The 19,100-nt window shown below is 37.4% G+C and overlaps 1 protein-coding gene across 2 annotated transcripts in view; it reads left to right on the top strand.

Moving 5' to 3' along the window:
* Window positions 1-15,178, top strand: part of Arhgef38 (Rho guanine nucleotide exchange factor 38) — a 113,407-nt gene extending 98,229 nt beyond the window's left edge. The window contains exons 11-15 of one of the 2 annotated variants that reach the window (XM_085835511.1): window positions 1,787-1,930; window positions 2,933-3,131; window positions 3,240-3,481; window positions 13,306-13,448; window positions 14,320-15,178. In XM_085835511.1, the coding sequence (XP_085691637.1) occupies window positions 1,787-1,930; window positions 2,933-3,131; window positions 3,240-3,481; window positions 13,306-13,448; window positions 14,320-14,332 (741 nt within the window). In that variant the 3' untranslated portion in view covers window positions 14,333-15,178. Of the gene's footprint in view, window positions 1-1,786; window positions 1,931-2,932; window positions 3,132-3,239; window positions 3,482-13,305 lie in introns of both variants that reach the window. The other variant, XM_021159127.3, reaches the window with a different exon arrangement.
* The last annotated feature ends 3,922 nt before the right edge of the window (window positions 15,179-19,100 follow it).

The following is a 19,100-nucleotide window of genomic DNA, read 5'->3' on the forward strand; positions in this document are numbered from 1 at the left end:
AAGGTGGAGAGGGGCTTTGGAAGTCTCTCCCCAATCCATGGTGAAATGTTTAACTGTCATGATCTTGTGCATGTCTCAGTAGTTAACCACAGATGCTATGAGTTCATGTGTGTAACAGGAATGTCATGTTCCAAGAACAGCATTTCACAATACTCTTCCCCGTTCTCAAGCTCTTAGATTCTTTCCAGTTCCTTTTCCACAATGTTCTCTGAGCTCTGGCTATAGGTAGGGTTGATACAGATGTCCTATCCATAATCATACTTGCACATTCTCAGCACTTTGAATAGTAACACATCTCTGCATGTTTAACACCCACCCTTACAGTAAGAAGTTCCTCTCACCAAGGTTGTAAGGGGGCATAAATCTATACATATAAACATAAAAATTAGAAGGCAGCTTGACTATGTGACTACTTTGTGAAACATAAATAGCTTTTCTTCTTAGGCCTATGATTTTCCTAGTCATGTTTTTCTGACCATGTTTTCAGTAATAGGCATGATTTTTTTCTTCTATGGAGTAGGCCTTAACTATGATCAAAAGAGTGGCTGGTTACCTAATAAACCCTCTTGTCACTATTACACTAATAAGTGTATCTTGCTTGGCAAGTCAGTATTGTGGCATAAGTAGTGGGGGGTCCAGTCCTGGGCAATACCGTTGTATCTTTGACCTCACAGTAGCTTGTATGTACCTCTCAGAGTTATGAAAGCTAACCGTCAAGAATTTCCTGGTCAGTTAGAGATTTATTTGTTTGTGTCCTGCAACCAAAGTCCATGGTATCTTTGTCCAAGGAATACAGCCTTACCATGAACCTATTAAAGGCCATGAACAGCAATGGTGGTAGCCTATATTGCCTTGGGTGTTTCTGGGATCTCTCTGACCAAAAACTCAAAGGGATGATGGGTCCATGCCTAACTCTGAGATTTTTATTTCATGATTCACATCTTCTGGGAGCAGCGTCATTGACGGATGTGGGATACGGTTGCTCTAACTCATCTTTTAAAAAATTGTATTTTCAGTTAGCTTACAAAGTAATAGGGTTTTGTAAGGTTTCCTAATATAACCTTAGTTTTGGTTAATCCATTCCTTACTCTCCCTCCTCCACCTACCTGCCCTTTATCCTGCTTAAACATTTAGCTTCTGCTATGGTCTCTCTGTTGTCCAAATCACCTACAGTCTATGTTCTGATTATATATATATAAACTTGGATTGCAAGATCATAGTTCCTAAGTAGCTACTTTATAATGTTTAAGCCTTTGCCTGTCCTGCTCAAATCCCCCTGCCTCGATCAACTTTCCTCACTCTACTTTCATTTCACTAATATTCCTCCATTCCCTTCCTATTAGCCACCCTGCGACAACTGCTCAGTTTTAGCTTCTAGCTTCCATACATAGTTCATGTTAACATACAAGACAGACATTCACTCACTCTTAACCATGCCACTTGTAGCCTCATTCCCTGTACTTCCCTGCTGTCCCCTTGACCCCTACTGTCCCCAGATGTTCCACCTAGGCTACTACTAGCACCATGGCTCCCAGAACTTTACTCCTGGCTCTGTCTTCTTTCCTGCTTTGTTCTCCTATGTAGTATTGAAACTTTAAAATGTACTCCTACCATTTTGTGAGACTTCAGTAATATCAGATTGCCCACCTTTCTAGAAGCTATGGAGTTGCCCTGATTCTTCCTTGTGGCTCTGTCTTACCTCTATCACCACCATTACCACAACCCCGGCAGAGTCAATACCCAGAGTGATTGGTTATCTGAAAACACCACACCGTTTGTTCCACAGGTGCCACTGCCAGTCTTAGGCATCTCAGAGATTCAGAATCGAGTGCTAGAAGAGGTTCACAACCTGACTTTTGTAAAGGAGAACAGTGCCACCTTCATTGAGAGGAAACTTAGCTTTGAAAAGAAGAAGCCTGCACAGGTGCTGGTGAGTTTAGCACTGTCCCTGGCAGTGAAAACATCATCTCTTTGCCTTGTCCAGATTGTATCACATGGATCCCTGTACTGTCCGCACCATCCAAATCACATGCTGTTTATTTTACTGTTTCTACCTTTTATATTATAAACTCCGTAGGAAAGTGATGTTTGTTTCTGTTTTATTCATGACAGTTCCCTAACCTGCCAAAACACGCTTGAAACACAGCAGATACTCAGATTTGTTGCCTAGGGTTTTAAAGAGACAAATCATACGGTGTAGTCCCCATTTCCAACCCACTCCATTTCCAGCCTACAGAAATACAGTGACTTTTTTTTTCAAAGTCACTTAATACCAGAGTTTGGAAAGCACCCCTTTGTGACTCCTGCCTTGTTTACTCAGAAAAAGATGCACATAGGCAATTTACTGAATTAAAATTACAAGGTACTTACTATGCAAGAAATTAAATATAAAATAATAAACTATCACTCAACAGTTAGGAGTTGTTGGAATCTCTGTCATCTTAAAACCTGTTGTTAAAATTTCAATGTAATTTATTTATTTATTGTGTGTATCTGCTTGTATACACACACACACACACACACACACACACGTGCACAGAGGAATACGTTTAGAAGTCAGAGGATAACTTATGGGACTGGCACTCTCCTTCTGCTCTGTGCGTCTGGAGATTGACCTCAAGTCATCAGGCTTTGGGACAGCTGTCTTTATCCTCTGTGTCGCCTCGCCAGCCCCTGAGCCTCCGAATCCTTATGCCTGATTGCATTTTCCTTCTTTTCTACAACACTGCCCTCATGTGCTTACTCGAGATTTTTAAACTGAAAATCTCAGCTGAATATACTAACAGCCCAACCCAAGCATCCACCTTGTCATATATCCAGATTGGTATATATAACTTCTATAGTGAAATAATTCTCTAAAGGAAAATCTTGATAGACTCAATGAGGATGTCACTGTACGTCCATCTGAATCAGGACTTCTTACTTTTCTCAGCCAGAAGTGCCACATCAAACTGACGCTCACCGCTCCAAACTTTTGTCCACATATGGAGCAGAGGAACTCTACCGCGCTAAGCGCAAGTGTAATGCCACCCAGGAACATGATATCAATCTTCTAGAAGGGGAGTTGGTAGCTGTCCTGGAACAGAAGGATCCCCTGGGGAGTACAAGCAGGTGGTTTGTCGACACCGGATGTAAGTTTCTTTTCCCACAGACTAACCACCCTTACTTCCCAGGAGTCTCTGCGTGTTTGGGGATGGTACCCTCGCATAACCCTGGTGCTTTCTCTTTCTTTCTACCAGGTGCAAAAGGCTACGTGTATTCCTCCTTCCTAAAGCCCTACAACCCAGGAAAAGGGCAGAAGGTGGATGCAGACAACAGATTCTGTGACGACGATTTCGAGAACATCAGTCTCTTTGTGTCTTGCCGGCCAGCTGGTGACAGAGTCAGCATAAGTGACAGCAGCTCATCTCTTAGTGGCTCTTGTGGGAAGTTTGAAACAAATGGTGCTGATGCTGATCATTTTCAAGAGGTAGATGAGCAGGTAAGACTTTAAGCCTTGATGTAAAAAGATGCTTGGTCACTCAAATGAAAGGATCTCTAACTTCTCACATCGAGATAAAAAATGGATAGGGAAATGGACAGCTTTGACATTGAGAAGACCTAGGCCAATTAGCACATACCATCTGAGGACTCTTGAGCAAAGAATTTAATTCTCTAAACCTGTTTCCTCCAAAACAGAAAAGGAAATAAAAGGAAAGGAAAGGAAAGGAAAGGAAAAGGAAAAGGAAAAGGAAAAGGAAAAGGAAAAGGAAAAGGAAAAGGAAAAGGTAAAGGAAAAGGAAAGGAAAGAAAACCCCTATACTGTAGAGTTTTTTTTGACTAGAAATGATGTACACGCTAAACTCTTGACATAGAATAGGCAACCAAACCATAGCAGTCACTACTGGTAAAAATTCAGAGTAATCAGAAATTTCTTTTTTAATGCTCTGCCACTGGAAAAAGGCAGCTGAGTTGTGATCATCAGTTTCAGGTAGGAAGTTTTTGCTGAATCAGCTAGAACAGTGTTTCTCAAGCTGTGGGTCACAACCCTTTGTGGGAGTCAAATGGTCCTTTTACAGGGGTTGCCTAAGACCATTGGAAAACTCAAATATTTACACTACGGTTCATAACAGAAGCAAAATAAGTCATGAAGTAGCAACAAAAATAGTTGCATAGTTGGGTGGGTCACCACATGAGGAACTGTATTAAAGGGCTGCATCATTAGGGAGGTTGAGAACCACTGTTTTAGAAGCAATGTCTTCATTAAACTGGGGAAGACTTGGACACTTATTAATGCTAACCACGAAAGCATTCCCACTTGCCTTTTGCTAGTTGCGCCAATGCAAAGATCACTGATGTAGCCCCTTCATAAATCAGTAAGCTAATTATAATGTAAGGCTCATTTTTGCTACCTCATAAAGTTTCAGCGTTTTCAACTATTAATCTCCAAGTAGTGACCACCTAATTTTCCACCTTTTTAACACAGTAATTTTCATTAGCCTAAATTTCTTTTCCATTGGGGTAATACATTTTTTATTTTCAGAAGGTAGAAATGGAATGATATGCATAAACTAAATTTAAGTTCTTTATTCTTTTCCCCTTTAGTGTTATTCCTCAAAGACATCATGTCTTTCAGATATATTTTATGCATATATAAACACACATATATATACATATATATACACAAAAAAACATATTATAGGCGTTACCTTTTTAACACTTAAACACCACTCTATTTATATAGCTAATTCCTTAAAATAATTCTCTGAAACATATCTTTAAATTTTTATAGTTTTGCTGAGGCAGAATCTCATGATACAGCCTCCTAAGTGATATAACTATGAGCATATACTGTCACACCCATTTTATAGAATAAGTCATATACATAATTACTAACCCAGTCAAAGATACTGAAAATATTTTGTGTTTAAAAGTGTAAAACCAGGAGTATTCTTCATCTCCTCTTCTACACTTTTATAAATACATTTGTAAGAAAAATTAATAAGTATATTGAGGGGTCACAGGTTATAGAGGACATCTTTGCAGCGTTTGCCATGCTGCCCTTTATAAATCGCATTATTGAAGTCTTATTTAGCTGCTATGGAATTCACTTATTTTAAATGTAACATCCAGCGACTTTTAGCATAGCTACAGGATATTTAGTATTAATGGTGCAAACCAATTTCAGAACATTTCTTTTGTGCCCAAAGATCCTTTTTATTCATTTGCAATCCTGCTTTCCCCAACATGCAGCTTCTGGAAATCACTAATCTGTTTTCCATTTCTTTATTACACCTTTTCTGTATATTTCACAGGGGTACAAGTGTATATGGTGTTTTGTAGCTGGCTTTTCCTCTCAGCATGTGTTTAATATTCATCCCTGCTGTAAATATATGTATTTTGCATCTTTTTTTTTACTACCTAACAGTATTCTATGATGTAGATACAGCTTTTTAACCATTTGCCAGTTAATGTATTAACATTTGCCAGTTAATACATTTGGGAAAGAGCAGAGCAAGAAACAGTGGCACCAAGCAATGCCCAGCCACTCAGTACAGACTACAGCTGATTTCTTTTAAAAGTTTAAATAGCAATGCAAAAACTTCTATTGGGGCACATCAGATATGAGATTTGACAAAGATATAATTTTCAACCATTTTCAGTCACTTATCTGGACCTCTATGCTATATCATTCTCTTAAACTGTGACCCATAAATATAAGTATTCACATACGACCTGAGAGTCGGTGGAGTAGAAACATCAGCCTGTGGCAAACATGAAACTCCACTCCTTTCTCCTGATTTCCAAGGATGAAGAGCAGCTGCATTAGAAGACTGAGAACCACCAGCCCATACACCTTTGTTGTCAGTGGTCCCTCCTGCCTCTGACTTTCTCTTCCTCCACCTGCTGGAGTCCCCACAGGCATCATTTCTCTCTGCTATAATGAATTGGGGCATAATCTAAGCTTGCAATGGGAAGACTCTCAATATGAGCAAAATCATTTTAATCTAAGGGAAGTTATCAGAGATCCCATGTAACCACTGATCCAAAATGTGCTTCTCAACCCAATTTATTACTAATAATGCTAGTATTTATGCGAGGCCAGTTGTCTATGATAACTATGTTATCTGGTTTACAAACTCAGAGGAAACAGAGAATAAATAGGATTTTTAAAAGGTATTTTCTATTTTGAGAAAGAGAAAATTTCCTCCCTTCTTCTCCCCTTTTCTTAAAGAAAACATGTAGCATTTAATTCAGTTGAAAAATGATTTGGTATTTCCTCTAAAAATAAAACATATATTTACCATGGCAGGGTGCAAATCCATTCCTGGATGTCTGTTTAAGAGAAGTGAAGTCCATATCGACACACACACTAAATAGTGGTGATACTGTCTTCCCATCCTCCAGACTTGTAGAAGTGCATCCTAAGGGGAGTTGGGGCCATCCTGTAGTCTTGCTGAGGATTCAAGTGAAGCCTGACAACGGCAGGTGGATGGGCAGACTTGACTTCTACCTGATATTCAGGGTAATCCCTGAGACTTTGAGAATCACTGAGTTATAGACCACTGGAGATTGGTTAATGTCCTGAAGGACTAAGGAGAGCTGAGAATGGCTTTGGAGGGTGTCTCATTACTTTTCTATTGCTGTGATAATATACCATGACCTAGGCAACTTATGGAAGAAAGAGTTTATTTGCAGCTTACATTTTTAAAATATTAGAGCCCATGACCACCTGTCTTAGTCAGAGTTTCTATTCCTTCACAAACATCATGACCAAGAAGCAAGTTGGGGAGAAAAGGGTTTATTCAGTTTACACTTTCTGCATTGCTGCTAATCTCCAAAGGATGTCATGACTGGAACACAAGCAGGTCAGAAGGCAGGAGCTGATGCAGAGGTCATAGAAGGATGTTACTTACTGGCTTGCTTCCCCTAGCTTGCTCAGCCTGCTCTCTTATAGAACCCAAGACTACCAGCCCAGAGATGGCCCCACACATAAGGGGCCTTTCTCCCTTGATCACTAATTAAGAAAATGCCTTACAGTTGGATCTCATGGAGGCATTTCCTCAACTGAAGCTCCTTCCTCTGTGATAACTCCAGCCTGTGTCAAGTTGACACAAAACTAGCTATTACTCCACCCTAAGTGGGAATGGCATGGGCTTTTGTGAAAAACCTCCTCTAACAAGGACACACCTCCTAGTCCTTCCCAAATAATTCCACTAACTGGAGACCTATTATTCAAACCTATGGGCTGGGGAGGGCATTTTCATCCACACTACCCCAGAGAGTTTCCTCAATTATTTTGGAAATGTGCTTCTTTGTATGTGGCCTTTTCTATAACGTGCAATTGAAAGCACATGTTTAAACAAGTTTGTTGTTGGTTTTCAAGTTTATGATCTGGTCTTTGCCTTTATATTTTATAATCACTTATGATAATGATACCACATGTTGAGTATGCTGTGTGTTTGCAAGTTCACCAACAATCTAATGATCTAATCCTAAGGTATTTAAATAATCTATCAAGATGAAGATTAAGAGACTATTTGATATGGAAAGATGTTTTACAGTGCTCTGAAGGGCAAAATAGTGTACAAAAATATACAATTTCATTTTTATTACTATCTCAGAACAAAGACAAAGTGAGGGAGGACAAGATGGAGAAGAAAAAAGAATAAAAGACACCTCAACACTTACTTAACTTTCTTTGCTTACTTTTGAAGCTTTTTCCTTAAAAGTACTTGTTTACACCGAAGATACCCTTCCTCCCAGCATGCCTGTGGTCTTCCTTTGTTCTTATCAATTATAACCATATCAAAAGTGCTTCAGGAGGCACCCTGTCCTTTTATGATAATAGCTTCAAATTCATCCAAATCATTCATATATGTGTGTGTATATATATATATATATATATATATACACACACATATATATATATATATATACACATATATATATATATATACACACATATATATACACACATATATATACACACATATTAAACAATGGAAAACTCTATCAGGGGATCCATACCCAGGTTCTCAGGTGTGTTTTAGTGTCTGAGAAATACTCTTTTCTTAACCCTCATGTTTAAACCTCTTAAAATATTTCCATTAAACCCCCAGATTACTTCATAAAAATATATTAATTGGTGAAAATAAATAATCATTGAATGAAGAAAATAAAAGCTTGCTTCTATAGGGTGAGAGAAAAGAATGGGTATTTTTTCGTGCAATGCAATGACGTTGGCTTTAGAACTAATATAGTAAATGCTGGTTTAAAAGCTATTTAGTTTTGAAAAGGAAAATTAAAATACATTATGAGTTTTATTGTCCATAGCTGGAGAATTGGGATAAAATCAATAAAATGAGATTGTATAATGCAATGAAGTTATGAAATAAAAATTAAATGCAGGAATATACAGAGTAAGAGACTACAGAGGTGGCAATGGTGCCACAGGGGACAGTGTGATGCTTATGGGTAATAATCTGTGGGTGAGCCATGATATAGGTGATGTTAAATCAAATGTGTGGAGAGCTGAGCTGTATGGCCAAGTTATCATACATAAAATGAAATGCAGATTTACAGTGGGCAAAGGAGCAAACAGTGAAACATTATAAAGATAACAAGAGAAAAAAAGGAATGCATGATTATGATTCATATTAATAATATTTTAATGTTTCTGGTAAAAAACATATGCACCTTTAAAGTTAGAAAAGTGTAGACTGAGGTTTGAAAATGAGAAGTTTCTCAGCTCTTCAATTCACGACAACTTGAAAACGTCTAATTTTTCTTCTAACAACAAAGGAAATAAAAAGCACTAGAAGTCCAGAGACACTACTCTTCTCTCAAAGCAGACTTTATTCCATTTTGAGTATATAAGGTATGCCTTTAGTCAGCATGCTATATGAGAACTGGAAAGGACAAGAACTCACATGGTATGTACTCACTGATAAGTGGATATTAGCCCAGAAACTTAGAATACCCAAGATATAAGATACAATTTGCAAAACACATGAAACTCAAGAAGAACGAAGACCAAAGTGTGGTAACTTTGCCCCTTCTTAGAATTGGGAACAAAACACCCATGGAAGGAGTTACAGAGACAAAGTTTGGAGCTGAGACAAATGGATGGACCATATAGAGACTGCCATACCCGGGGTTCCATCCCATAATCAGCTTCCAAATGCTGACACCATTAAAAGGACCCTGATATAGCTGTCTCTTGTGAGGCTATGCCGGGGCCTGGCAAACACAGAAGTGGATGCTCACAGTCAGCTATTGGATGGATCACAGGGCCCCCAATGGAGGAACTAGAGAAAGTACCCAAGGAGCTAAAGGGATCTGCAACCCTATAGGTGGAACAACAATATGAAAATATGAACTACCCAGTACCCCCCGGAGCTCGTGTCTCTAGCTGCATATGTATCAGAAGATGGCCTAGTTGGCCATCATTGGAAAAAGAGGCCCATTGGTCTTGCAAACTTTATATGCTCAGTACAGGGGAATGCCAGGGCCAGGAAGTGGGAGTGGGTAGGTTGGGAAGTTGGGGGGGGTATGGGGGACTTTTGGGATAGCATTGGAAATGTAAATGAAGAAAATACCTAATTAAAAATATCATTCAAAAAAAAAAGAAAAAGAAAAAATGAAAATCTAAAAGTGTTATATAAGTTTAAATTTTAAATGTATGGTCTCATGAGAATGTATATTTGTTTCAAACATATATTTTAATCCAGGCATGGTGTCACACTTTTAATTTCAACACCTTAGACTCAGAAGCAAGTAGATCTCTTTGAGTTCAAGGTGATTCTGGTCTACATAGTGACTTCAGGCCAGCCAAAGGTTGCATAGTAAGACTCTGTCTCAAAAAACATCAATAAAACACATATAATAATAATAATAATAATAATAATAATAATAATAATAAACATATCTAATTGAAGTTTATTTTTCCTTTGAGGAAATTTGTGCCAAAGTGAAAGACTGCATGGGTGTTGAGGAATGGGACAGTAGCTAAGCCATCCTTCTGAAAAATCCATGCCTGCACTGACAAACCATATTTATCACTGGTCCAAATTACAAAGATGGCTACAACTGATGATTCCAGCTCCTGTAGATTCTTTGGGGACTATAATTTAGCACATCACACTGCTGTATTATTTTGCAAACCAAATTAAGCATACACTAATCATGTGGCTCTATTCAGCATTGTCATGTTTGAGAGACTCCAGACCCTTTCTCCAGGCATACACTGTGCATCCCCTTCTTAGAACAAGAGTGTGCTTTCTAAAACCCTAAAAGGAAGGGATCAAGCCCAGGACTGGGAGTTAGCTGCTAGGATGTGGGTCCTAGCAGCACTGGGTAGCACTGTGGTTAGGAGTGTTTCTAACTCTTAGCTGAAAGAGTTATTAAGGTTATAGCCCACGTGACATAAATTATCACAGGCTTTGCAAAAAAAAAAAAGTATCTTATTACAGCTGAAATTTAATTAGTAATTTATAACTCCCCCATTCTGCTCTCTTCTTTACTTTCAAACAAAGTAATCATTTCCAAGAATCTATCTTCATGTGTTTATGTGTAGCTTGGTGTGGTGGTAGTTCTGTGGGCTTGTTGCTTTGTCTTATCAGTATTTGTTATTTCTTCAGCTGAGTTGTAAGGTTTCCAATAATGTATTTTGCAAAGTTTGATTAAATGACTATATACATGATTTTGGTTAGTTGCTTAATTTTCTATCATAAGGAAACATTTTTTTTTAAATTAGAAGTCGTATGATTTTACTGGAAGATGAATTAAACAGCAATTTGAGGTCTTCCAACTTATCTAATAACTATCAAGTATTTTTCTAAGGTCACAGAAAATTTTAATTGAAATATATTTTATTAGTTTCTTCAAGGTCAGTTAATTTTGTAAATTTATAGATTTTATTGTGTGATTATAAAGATTTAGAAAATTAAAGAACTTAGAAGGAACAGTGAAAATGACTTATAGTCCTCCCAATCCAAGAGATTATTTAGTAATAGTAGGTGTCTATTATTTATCCAAATTTATACATGTGTATCTGTGTGCTTGTTAGGACACCTATCCACGGGGTCAGAAGAGGGCACTGGATACCCTGGATTTTGAGTTCTGGTAGCAAGTTGTGAAACTCGGGTACTGAGACCTCAACTGGGTCCTTTGCAGAGGTTAAACATAACCTCGACCATAAAGCCATCTCCCAGTCTATAATTTTATATTTCAAAAAATATTTAAATGAATATTTTCTATATTGTTATTCTCATAAAGTGCCACTTAAATGACTACAAGTTTACTTAGTAAGATTGTCTTTAGTTCACTCTTTCTAATCCTTCTCTACATTCCCACGTCTCTCCCACTTTTTGCTATAAATACAGAAATATTGTTGTACAGACATTATCTGTCTGTCAGTTTTTCTGTTTCCGTGGAAGAGATTCTTTTTTTCTAAGAATTATTTATTTATTTTATGTATATGAGAACACTGTTGCTGTCTTCAGACACACCAAAAGAGGGCATCCAATCCCATTACACATGCTTCTTAGTCACTATGTGGTTGCTGGGAATTGAACTCAGGACTCTGGAAGAGCAGTCAGTGCTCTTAACCTCGGAGCCATCTCTCCAGATCCAAGTGGAAGAGATTCTGAAGAGATTGATTCAAAGGGTTAACCATCAAAAGTATTTTTACAGAAACTGCCAAATTGTCTTCAAGTGTGGACAATCTACACTCCTTTTGATAAAAAACAAATGCTCATTTCCTTTCCTATCTCAGCCATATCTTATCCAATCCACCAGGAAGAGCTGGCCTGTGTGACTGTCAAAAGCAAGAACACCTTAGCAGTGCTTCTTTTTTTTTTTTTTTTTTTTTTTTTTTTGGTTTTTCGAGACAGGGTTTCTCTGTGTAGCCCTGGCTGTCCTGGCACTCACTTTGTAGACCAGGCTGGCCTCGAACTCAGAAATCCACCTGCCTCTGCCTCCCGAGTGCTGGGACTAAAGGCGTGCGCCACCACGCCCGGCAGCAGTGCTTCTTTTTTTTTTTTTTTTTTAATATTTTTATTACATATTTTCCTCAATTACGTTTCCAATGCTATCCCAAAAGTCCCCCATAGCGCCCCCCCACTTCCCTATCCACCCATTCCCATTCTTTTGGCCCTGGCATTCCCCTATATTGGGGCATATAAAGTTTGCAAGTCCAATGGGCCTCTCTTTCCATTGATGGCTGACTAGGCCATCTTTCGATACATATGCAGCTAGAGACAAGAGCTCCGGGGTTCTAGTTAGTACATCATGTTGTTCCAACAATAGGGTTGCAGATCCCTTTAGCTCCTTGGGTACTTACTCTAGCTTCTCCATTGGGAGCCCTGTGATACATCCAATAGCTGACTGTGAACATCCACTCCTGTGTTTGCTAGGCCCCAGCATCGTCTCACAAGAGACAGCTATATTTGGGTCCTTTCAGCAAAATCTTGCTAGTGTATGCAATGGTGTCAGCGTTTAGAAGTTGATTATGGGATGGATCCCTGGGTACGGCAGTCTCTAAATGGTCCATTCTTTCATCACCGCTACGAACTTTGTCTCTGTAACTCCTTCCCTGGGTGTTTTGTTCCCAATTCTGAGAAGGTGCACAGTGTCCACACTTTGGTATTCATTCTTCTTGAGTTTCATGCGTTTAGCAAATTGTATCTTAAATCTTGGGTATCCTAAGTTTTGGGCTAATATCCACTTATCAGTGAATACATATTGTGTGAGTTCTTTTGTGATTGTGTTACTTCACTCAAGATGATGCCCTCCAGGTCCATCCATTTGGCTAGGAATTTCATAAATTCATTCTTTTTAATAGCTGAGTAGTACTCCATTGTGTAAATGTACCATAATTTCTGTATCCATTCCTCTGTTGAGGGACATCTGGGTTCTTTCCAGCTTCTGGCTATTATAAATAGGGCTGCTATGAACATAGTGGAACATGTGTCCTTTTTACCGGTTGGGACATCTTCTGGATATATGCCCAGGAGAGGTATTGCTGGATCCTCCGGTAGTACTATGTCCAATTTTCTGAGGAACCGCCAGACTGATTTCCAGAGTGGTTGTACAAGCTTGCAATCCCACCAACAATGGAGGAGTGTTCCTCTTTCTCCACATCCTCGCCAGCAACTGCTGTCACCTGAATTTTTGATCTTAGCCATTCTGACTGGTGTGAGGTGGAATCTCAGGGTTGTTTTGATTTGCATTTCCCTGATGATTAAGGAAAAGGTGGAAACATGTTAAGTTTCTCCACAGTCTTAGGTTCTGCCACCAACCATGTCTTTGTTTTTGGTCTAGATTTTCTATGCAGTTCATGCTTTCCAAGCTCGGAGTGACCACGAACTCAGCCTTCAAGAGTACCAGCGAGTTCATATACTTAGATTCTGTGATCTAAGTGGAAACAAAGAGTGGTGGTTAGCTGAAGCTCAAGGTCAGAAAGGGTATGTGCCTGCCAACTATCTTGGGAAGATGACGTATGCTTAAGAAAATAAGCAACATTTCCTGGCAAGTTGCTTATTGACTACCTCATAAAACCGACACTGCAGCTTCAAACCAGAAAGCAAGAAACCTTCAAACCATATGAACAGTGTATCACATTTTGAAGACAAATCTTGCTTCCCAATAGGACAATTTCATTGATGTATAAAGAAAAATTGTTGACAGACATACTACCAACAAAAACTGCAAAGTTACACAGCCTCAGCTCTGACTATACACTTAGAGGTAGAGATCTTTTGAAAAGATATATTTTCATTTATCATCACCAAGAGAGTGGATCTAAGAGTAAGGTACTCTTAGAGTAAGGTACTTTATTGTAATATTTTTTTCTGTACTCTGCCTTAAACATATTTTTCACATTTTTTTATTTGCACATAAACATGTTTACATATACACAATATATTCTGCAGTTTATACAATATGAGTACAATACAGATTATACATACATGTATAAGTCAAAGAATAAACTAATTACACAGAAAAGTAACAGGCAATTAGAAGTCTTTATAGGGATCCATTTTAAATACCTTTTTTAATTAAAAGGAAAACACAAGATATTAATAATATCCAAAACTTACTAAGTATGTATTCCATGATGCACATGATCATTTAAATGATTTCTATATCACGATTTAATGCAACATAAAGAATAAACACTGCTAGCAAGTGGTCGAGGGGGTTCAAATAGACAACGTGGTTCCAAGGTCTGTTCCTACTGACTACACTGTATGCTCCTTGAGTACAAAAGAATGATGTAAACAAGGGACCTGGAGGGACTCAGACTTCTCTGATTTACATTTATATATTTAACAGCTTTTCAACATGAAGAGCTTACATAGACATGAGCCTGAGAGAGAAGAATGAAGAGTCAAAATTCATTATTTGTACTTTGTTTTTGTTTTGATTAAGCATTACGAAAGTGTAATGGTTTTAAAGCTGTCATAAATGACTACTGATGAGGCTTTAATGAAGAAACATTTTGGATCGCTCTGATTTAGAAGGTACGTGGGCAGTGTTCATTCTACTTCAGAGCCAAGATGTAAGTACTTTTGGTGGCCAGCTTGTATTCAGACACGGTGCAGAGGATTGCATTAGCTATAACATCATGGCAGGGCGTTATGCTTCAAATTCCGCTACCCCTCTGAGAGCTGTCCTCCAAAACTTCAGGCCTATTCAGCCAAGACATTATTGGATTAACATAGAGAAAGTGGGACAGATGTGGGGATGAGGTGAACCCAGGCAAGTGCTCAGAAGGAAGGAAGGAAAACAAAAGTCGTTGGAAGTAACAACTCAATAGAGACTATTTTATGAAGACCAAAATGTCTGGCATGTTTACTTGGTCAGCATTATCAAATAGTTGCTGTTTATCAGGAACTCTGATAACTCTGAGGGTTTTAGCACAGTGCAAATCAATGCAGTACCCGGCCATGCAAAGTTTAGTTTAATGAGGACAACAGTGATATCCTAGAAGTAAAGCCACACTGACTATGACTGATAAGCAGAGTGTGTTTAGGATCATGGAACAGTGAGACTTCTCATTTTGTTTGATTTTTAGTGGTTACTCTTACAATTACAGTAGATTTTCATTTCCCATAAAATCTTAACAACATTTTTAAAAATTTGTTACTTTGAAAGATTTGATATACCCAATATATATATTATATATTATATACATCATTTATATGATATGATAACCATATATATGGTTACATCTATTACTGAGCAATATCAACAACAAAATAAAGAGTTCTACAACAAAATAATCCAGCTGGCTGAATACCATACCTGCTCCCCAAACCAGAAATAGAATTCTATTACGAAAGAAACAGCTTATACTACTACTAAGTGCATTAAAGTAGCTTTATAACGTTCTTGTGACATTGTTTTAGTATAAAGTTTTCTTTTTTAAGTAGGGCAACAAAATACTTTCTAAAAGATATTAGAGACTTTAAACAAGATTAGTTGCTCTTTAAATTCAATTTTAAAGCATGAATTTGTTTGTCTAAGGTTAAGCAAAAAGAAATCCAAAGTTGCTACTTAAGGACACTATGAAAATGTCCAAGGAGGCATGATTTATTCATGGCTGTGTGCACCCGCACACCTGCACACCAAGCTTCAATGTTTTACACAAAAATGAAGGATTCTATAAATAGCACAGTTGTGCTTTTCTGGCTGAAATCAGTGATTAGATGCAGGAGAAGTTTTGTCTACTGATGTGGCCCTAGGAGGGATGCTTCCTGTCTGACCTGTGAAAAATCCATGCCAGGAAAACCAACCCTTGAGTTAGCTCCTGAGAAAGAACTGGCATGAAGCCAGTGACTGCAACTTTCCTATCATGATGAGCCCAATACTATACATGAGCTCTGAAAAATTATATACTACCTTCATTTTCTACTTATTTTACTTAAAATCAAGTACCTTGTAATTCTGAAATTAGACATTTTAATAGACCTCAGAAAAATACATTTCCAAGATAGCTTATAGGTTGTATATATATGTAAGCAGTTCAAAAGATTAAGCCATTGGTTGCATTGGTATAATTACTAGGCATTCTAATGTATTTTGTTATATTCCTTTTTAAATTAATATTATACAGAATAGGATCCTCTGAAGTGGGCAATATTTTGTTTACCAAGATGAAGAGGAAGCTTTTGTAGCTAGTTTTCTTTTTTAAAATAAATAAAAATATATGCATCTTATTTACATTTCATTTTGAAATACTAGTAGTTAAAACTACTATCATATATAATATAGAGTATAAAATATCTGTCTAGTAATATAAAATTATCATTGGTGCAGAATCATGAAAAAAATCACAAAGCCACTTTCTAAACCTACCTTATACTTCAGAAAAAATATCTTGACATTGAAGGACAGGAGGAAGTAAGGAAGAGATAAATGCATGTTTAGTCACAGCAATGAAGCAATGGGTATCAGATGTTAAATGCTGGAACATTCCAAATCGTTCCAAAATACAATCCAGATTTAAATACAATCCAGATTTTGAGAAACTGCTTTTAAAATGCCTGATGCTATTTGTAATGAACACAGTCTGGGTGGTTTACACAAATGGTTGTTTCAGCTACTGAGACATGGAATTGTCACTTCTTGGATCTTTATTTACCACATTGACTTCACAAAGCTGTATGAATAAAAGGAGGAGATTATAAGAAATAAAGCCCTTACCCTTTAAGTTGTTTGTAGTACTAAAGCTTCCTAATATATGCACTGCATTGCTAACTAGTGAAGATATTCAGACCTTACAAAATTCAGACCAAATGATCCTATACATTTATACTATGGTTAATGAGGTGGTTACAGTTCACTGACTAGACAGACACTGGACTTGGAATTCTGTAGGAATAGATCCTGTGTAAAGAATACAAATCTTCAAGGTCTAATTCTGTAGTTGCTTCCTTCTCTATATACACATAGATGTAAAATTAATCCAGTCCAAACTATAGTACTTCAGTTCTACTGGCTCTCACACTGGGGTCTTTATGTAGCTACGATTTTCACGGTTGTATACTCTGGTTAGATGCAGGTAAATTTTGCGTATTTTGAAAAACAGGTCAACAAATTGGAAAAGACTGGACTTAAGATGTTCTTGGTTGGAAATGCTGGGAAACTAAATTAAATTTGTTTTGTTTTGCTTAAAATTCCACTGAGGCATCTGAATGTATCCATCACATTTCTAATTTCTTGTGACTTTTGTACTACTAAAATTTCATTTTGTTAAAAGTGATGTATTTCCTGTGAAACCTGGGGTCGTAACAAGTTATAATTGTAACCAATAAAACTACTGTCGCGCCCTCGTCAAGATCTGGAATCATCTAACTTTTAAATACAGATGTGCTTTTCTAGTGGACTTATATCCTGATATACTCACCATGTGTTTAAAACATCCTGATCTACTGACTCTCACATTGTTCAGAAAGTCATTGCTATATAGAGAGCATCAGTTGCTTGGTGGCATGATCACATGAATTACTGGGAGCTGCAACCTTTTGCCCATGCCTGGAAATGAAATAGAATTGCAGAATATGTGAGCAACACAGGAAGATGACTTGAAGTGCAGATGCAACTAAATGTATGTGACTTTCACAGTACTGAAAAAAAGAAAACAGTAAAGCATTATAAACCAGGGGTTGTTTGTATTAAGTCTTTTCATTTTATCTCATCTGAACTGTGTTTTATAAAGTAGGAAACTAACACAAAGGAGTTGAAGACCAGATCATTGCATCTTAAGACCAGCATTCTTTCTGTGTCGTTTCATCTATTTTCAATTCACTAAATTCTATGCTTAATCTCATAAATTACAATATGAAAAACAGGAAAAGGATACTGACCAGAATTGTTCCAATTGTCAATTCTAAATCTCTACAAGAGCACTTGCTGTTGTGGTTGTTAATGTCCAATGTTTCCCCTTGGCTCCTATGGGTCATCATTTTGTTGCCATCTGGTGGTGCTTTTTGGAACGTTATGGGATCTAGAGGAAGTGAAGACTTTCTAGAGGAAACAGTCACTTGGGGGGGGGCGGGGCTTTGAGGTTTTATACCCTGCTCTATGTCCTGTTTCCTGAAAGCTGAGACAAGCTCATCAACTGGCCTCATGGTCTGGTGCCGTGCTTTCACCATCATGATGGATTCTGTCCCTTGAGAGCTGTAAGCCCAAATAAACCCTTTCTCTTTTAGGTTGCTTTTGTCAGAGTATTTTACCACAACAGAAGAGAAAACTAAGACACCTTCTCACTTGTTCACTCATTCACTGGAGAGCTAGAGATCCCAATGCTATTTAAGACAAAACAAGCTCTCTACCCCTCATATAACTTGTGTTAGAAATCCTTGTTATACATAACCAAAAAAAAAAAAAACATACTATTGCTAATTTCATAACTGCTTCTTGTAGTATACTTGATGAGGAAAAAAATAAAGGCCTACGAGCTAATTTCTAATAATTTCTAATATCAAATATATACCTTAAAAATACCTAATTTAGGCCCTTACTACACACACACACACACACACACACACACACATTACCTATACAAAGAATCCTATTCGCTGAAAGATAAATTACTTCCTAAACTCATTAAAATTTCCAACTAGTGCCACAAATATCAAAACAATTGCTTCTCTCAGATCCAGCACACTTTCTGTAATGGGACTAAATTTTTTTTTACTTCAAAGCTAATATGTAAACTGTACTAAGCATTATTTCTCTAATGTCTTCAAGGGAGTGAATTTCAGTAACTGTAATAGCTGTTGATATAAGCTTGTGTCAGATCACTTTGTTAAGTCAAAATTGCAACTGAAGTATAAACAAACTGTTTTGAACTCTTTATAAAGGGGATATGGAGTTTATACCAAACCAGTGTTAATGAACAGAAAGGTGATTCACAAAACAAAAACATCTACAGGCACATTTTTAAGTATATAAATAGATATTTATTCCATCTCTAAATTTTGAGTTTATTTCAATATTGGTTTCTAATTTATTATGAACAATTTAACGCCATTATTTAACAGTTAAAAATATTCCCATAGAAAAAGACCAAGCTTAATTTAAACGTTTTCTCTTTTACAATGATTATC

Source organism: Mus caroli, unplaced genomic scaffold (assembly GCF_978045245.1).
Source record: "Mus caroli unplaced genomic scaffold, Mus_caroli_1 scaffold_3, whole genome shotgun sequence".
NCBI lineage: Eukaryota > Metazoa > Chordata > Mammalia > Rodentia > Muridae > Mus > Mus caroli.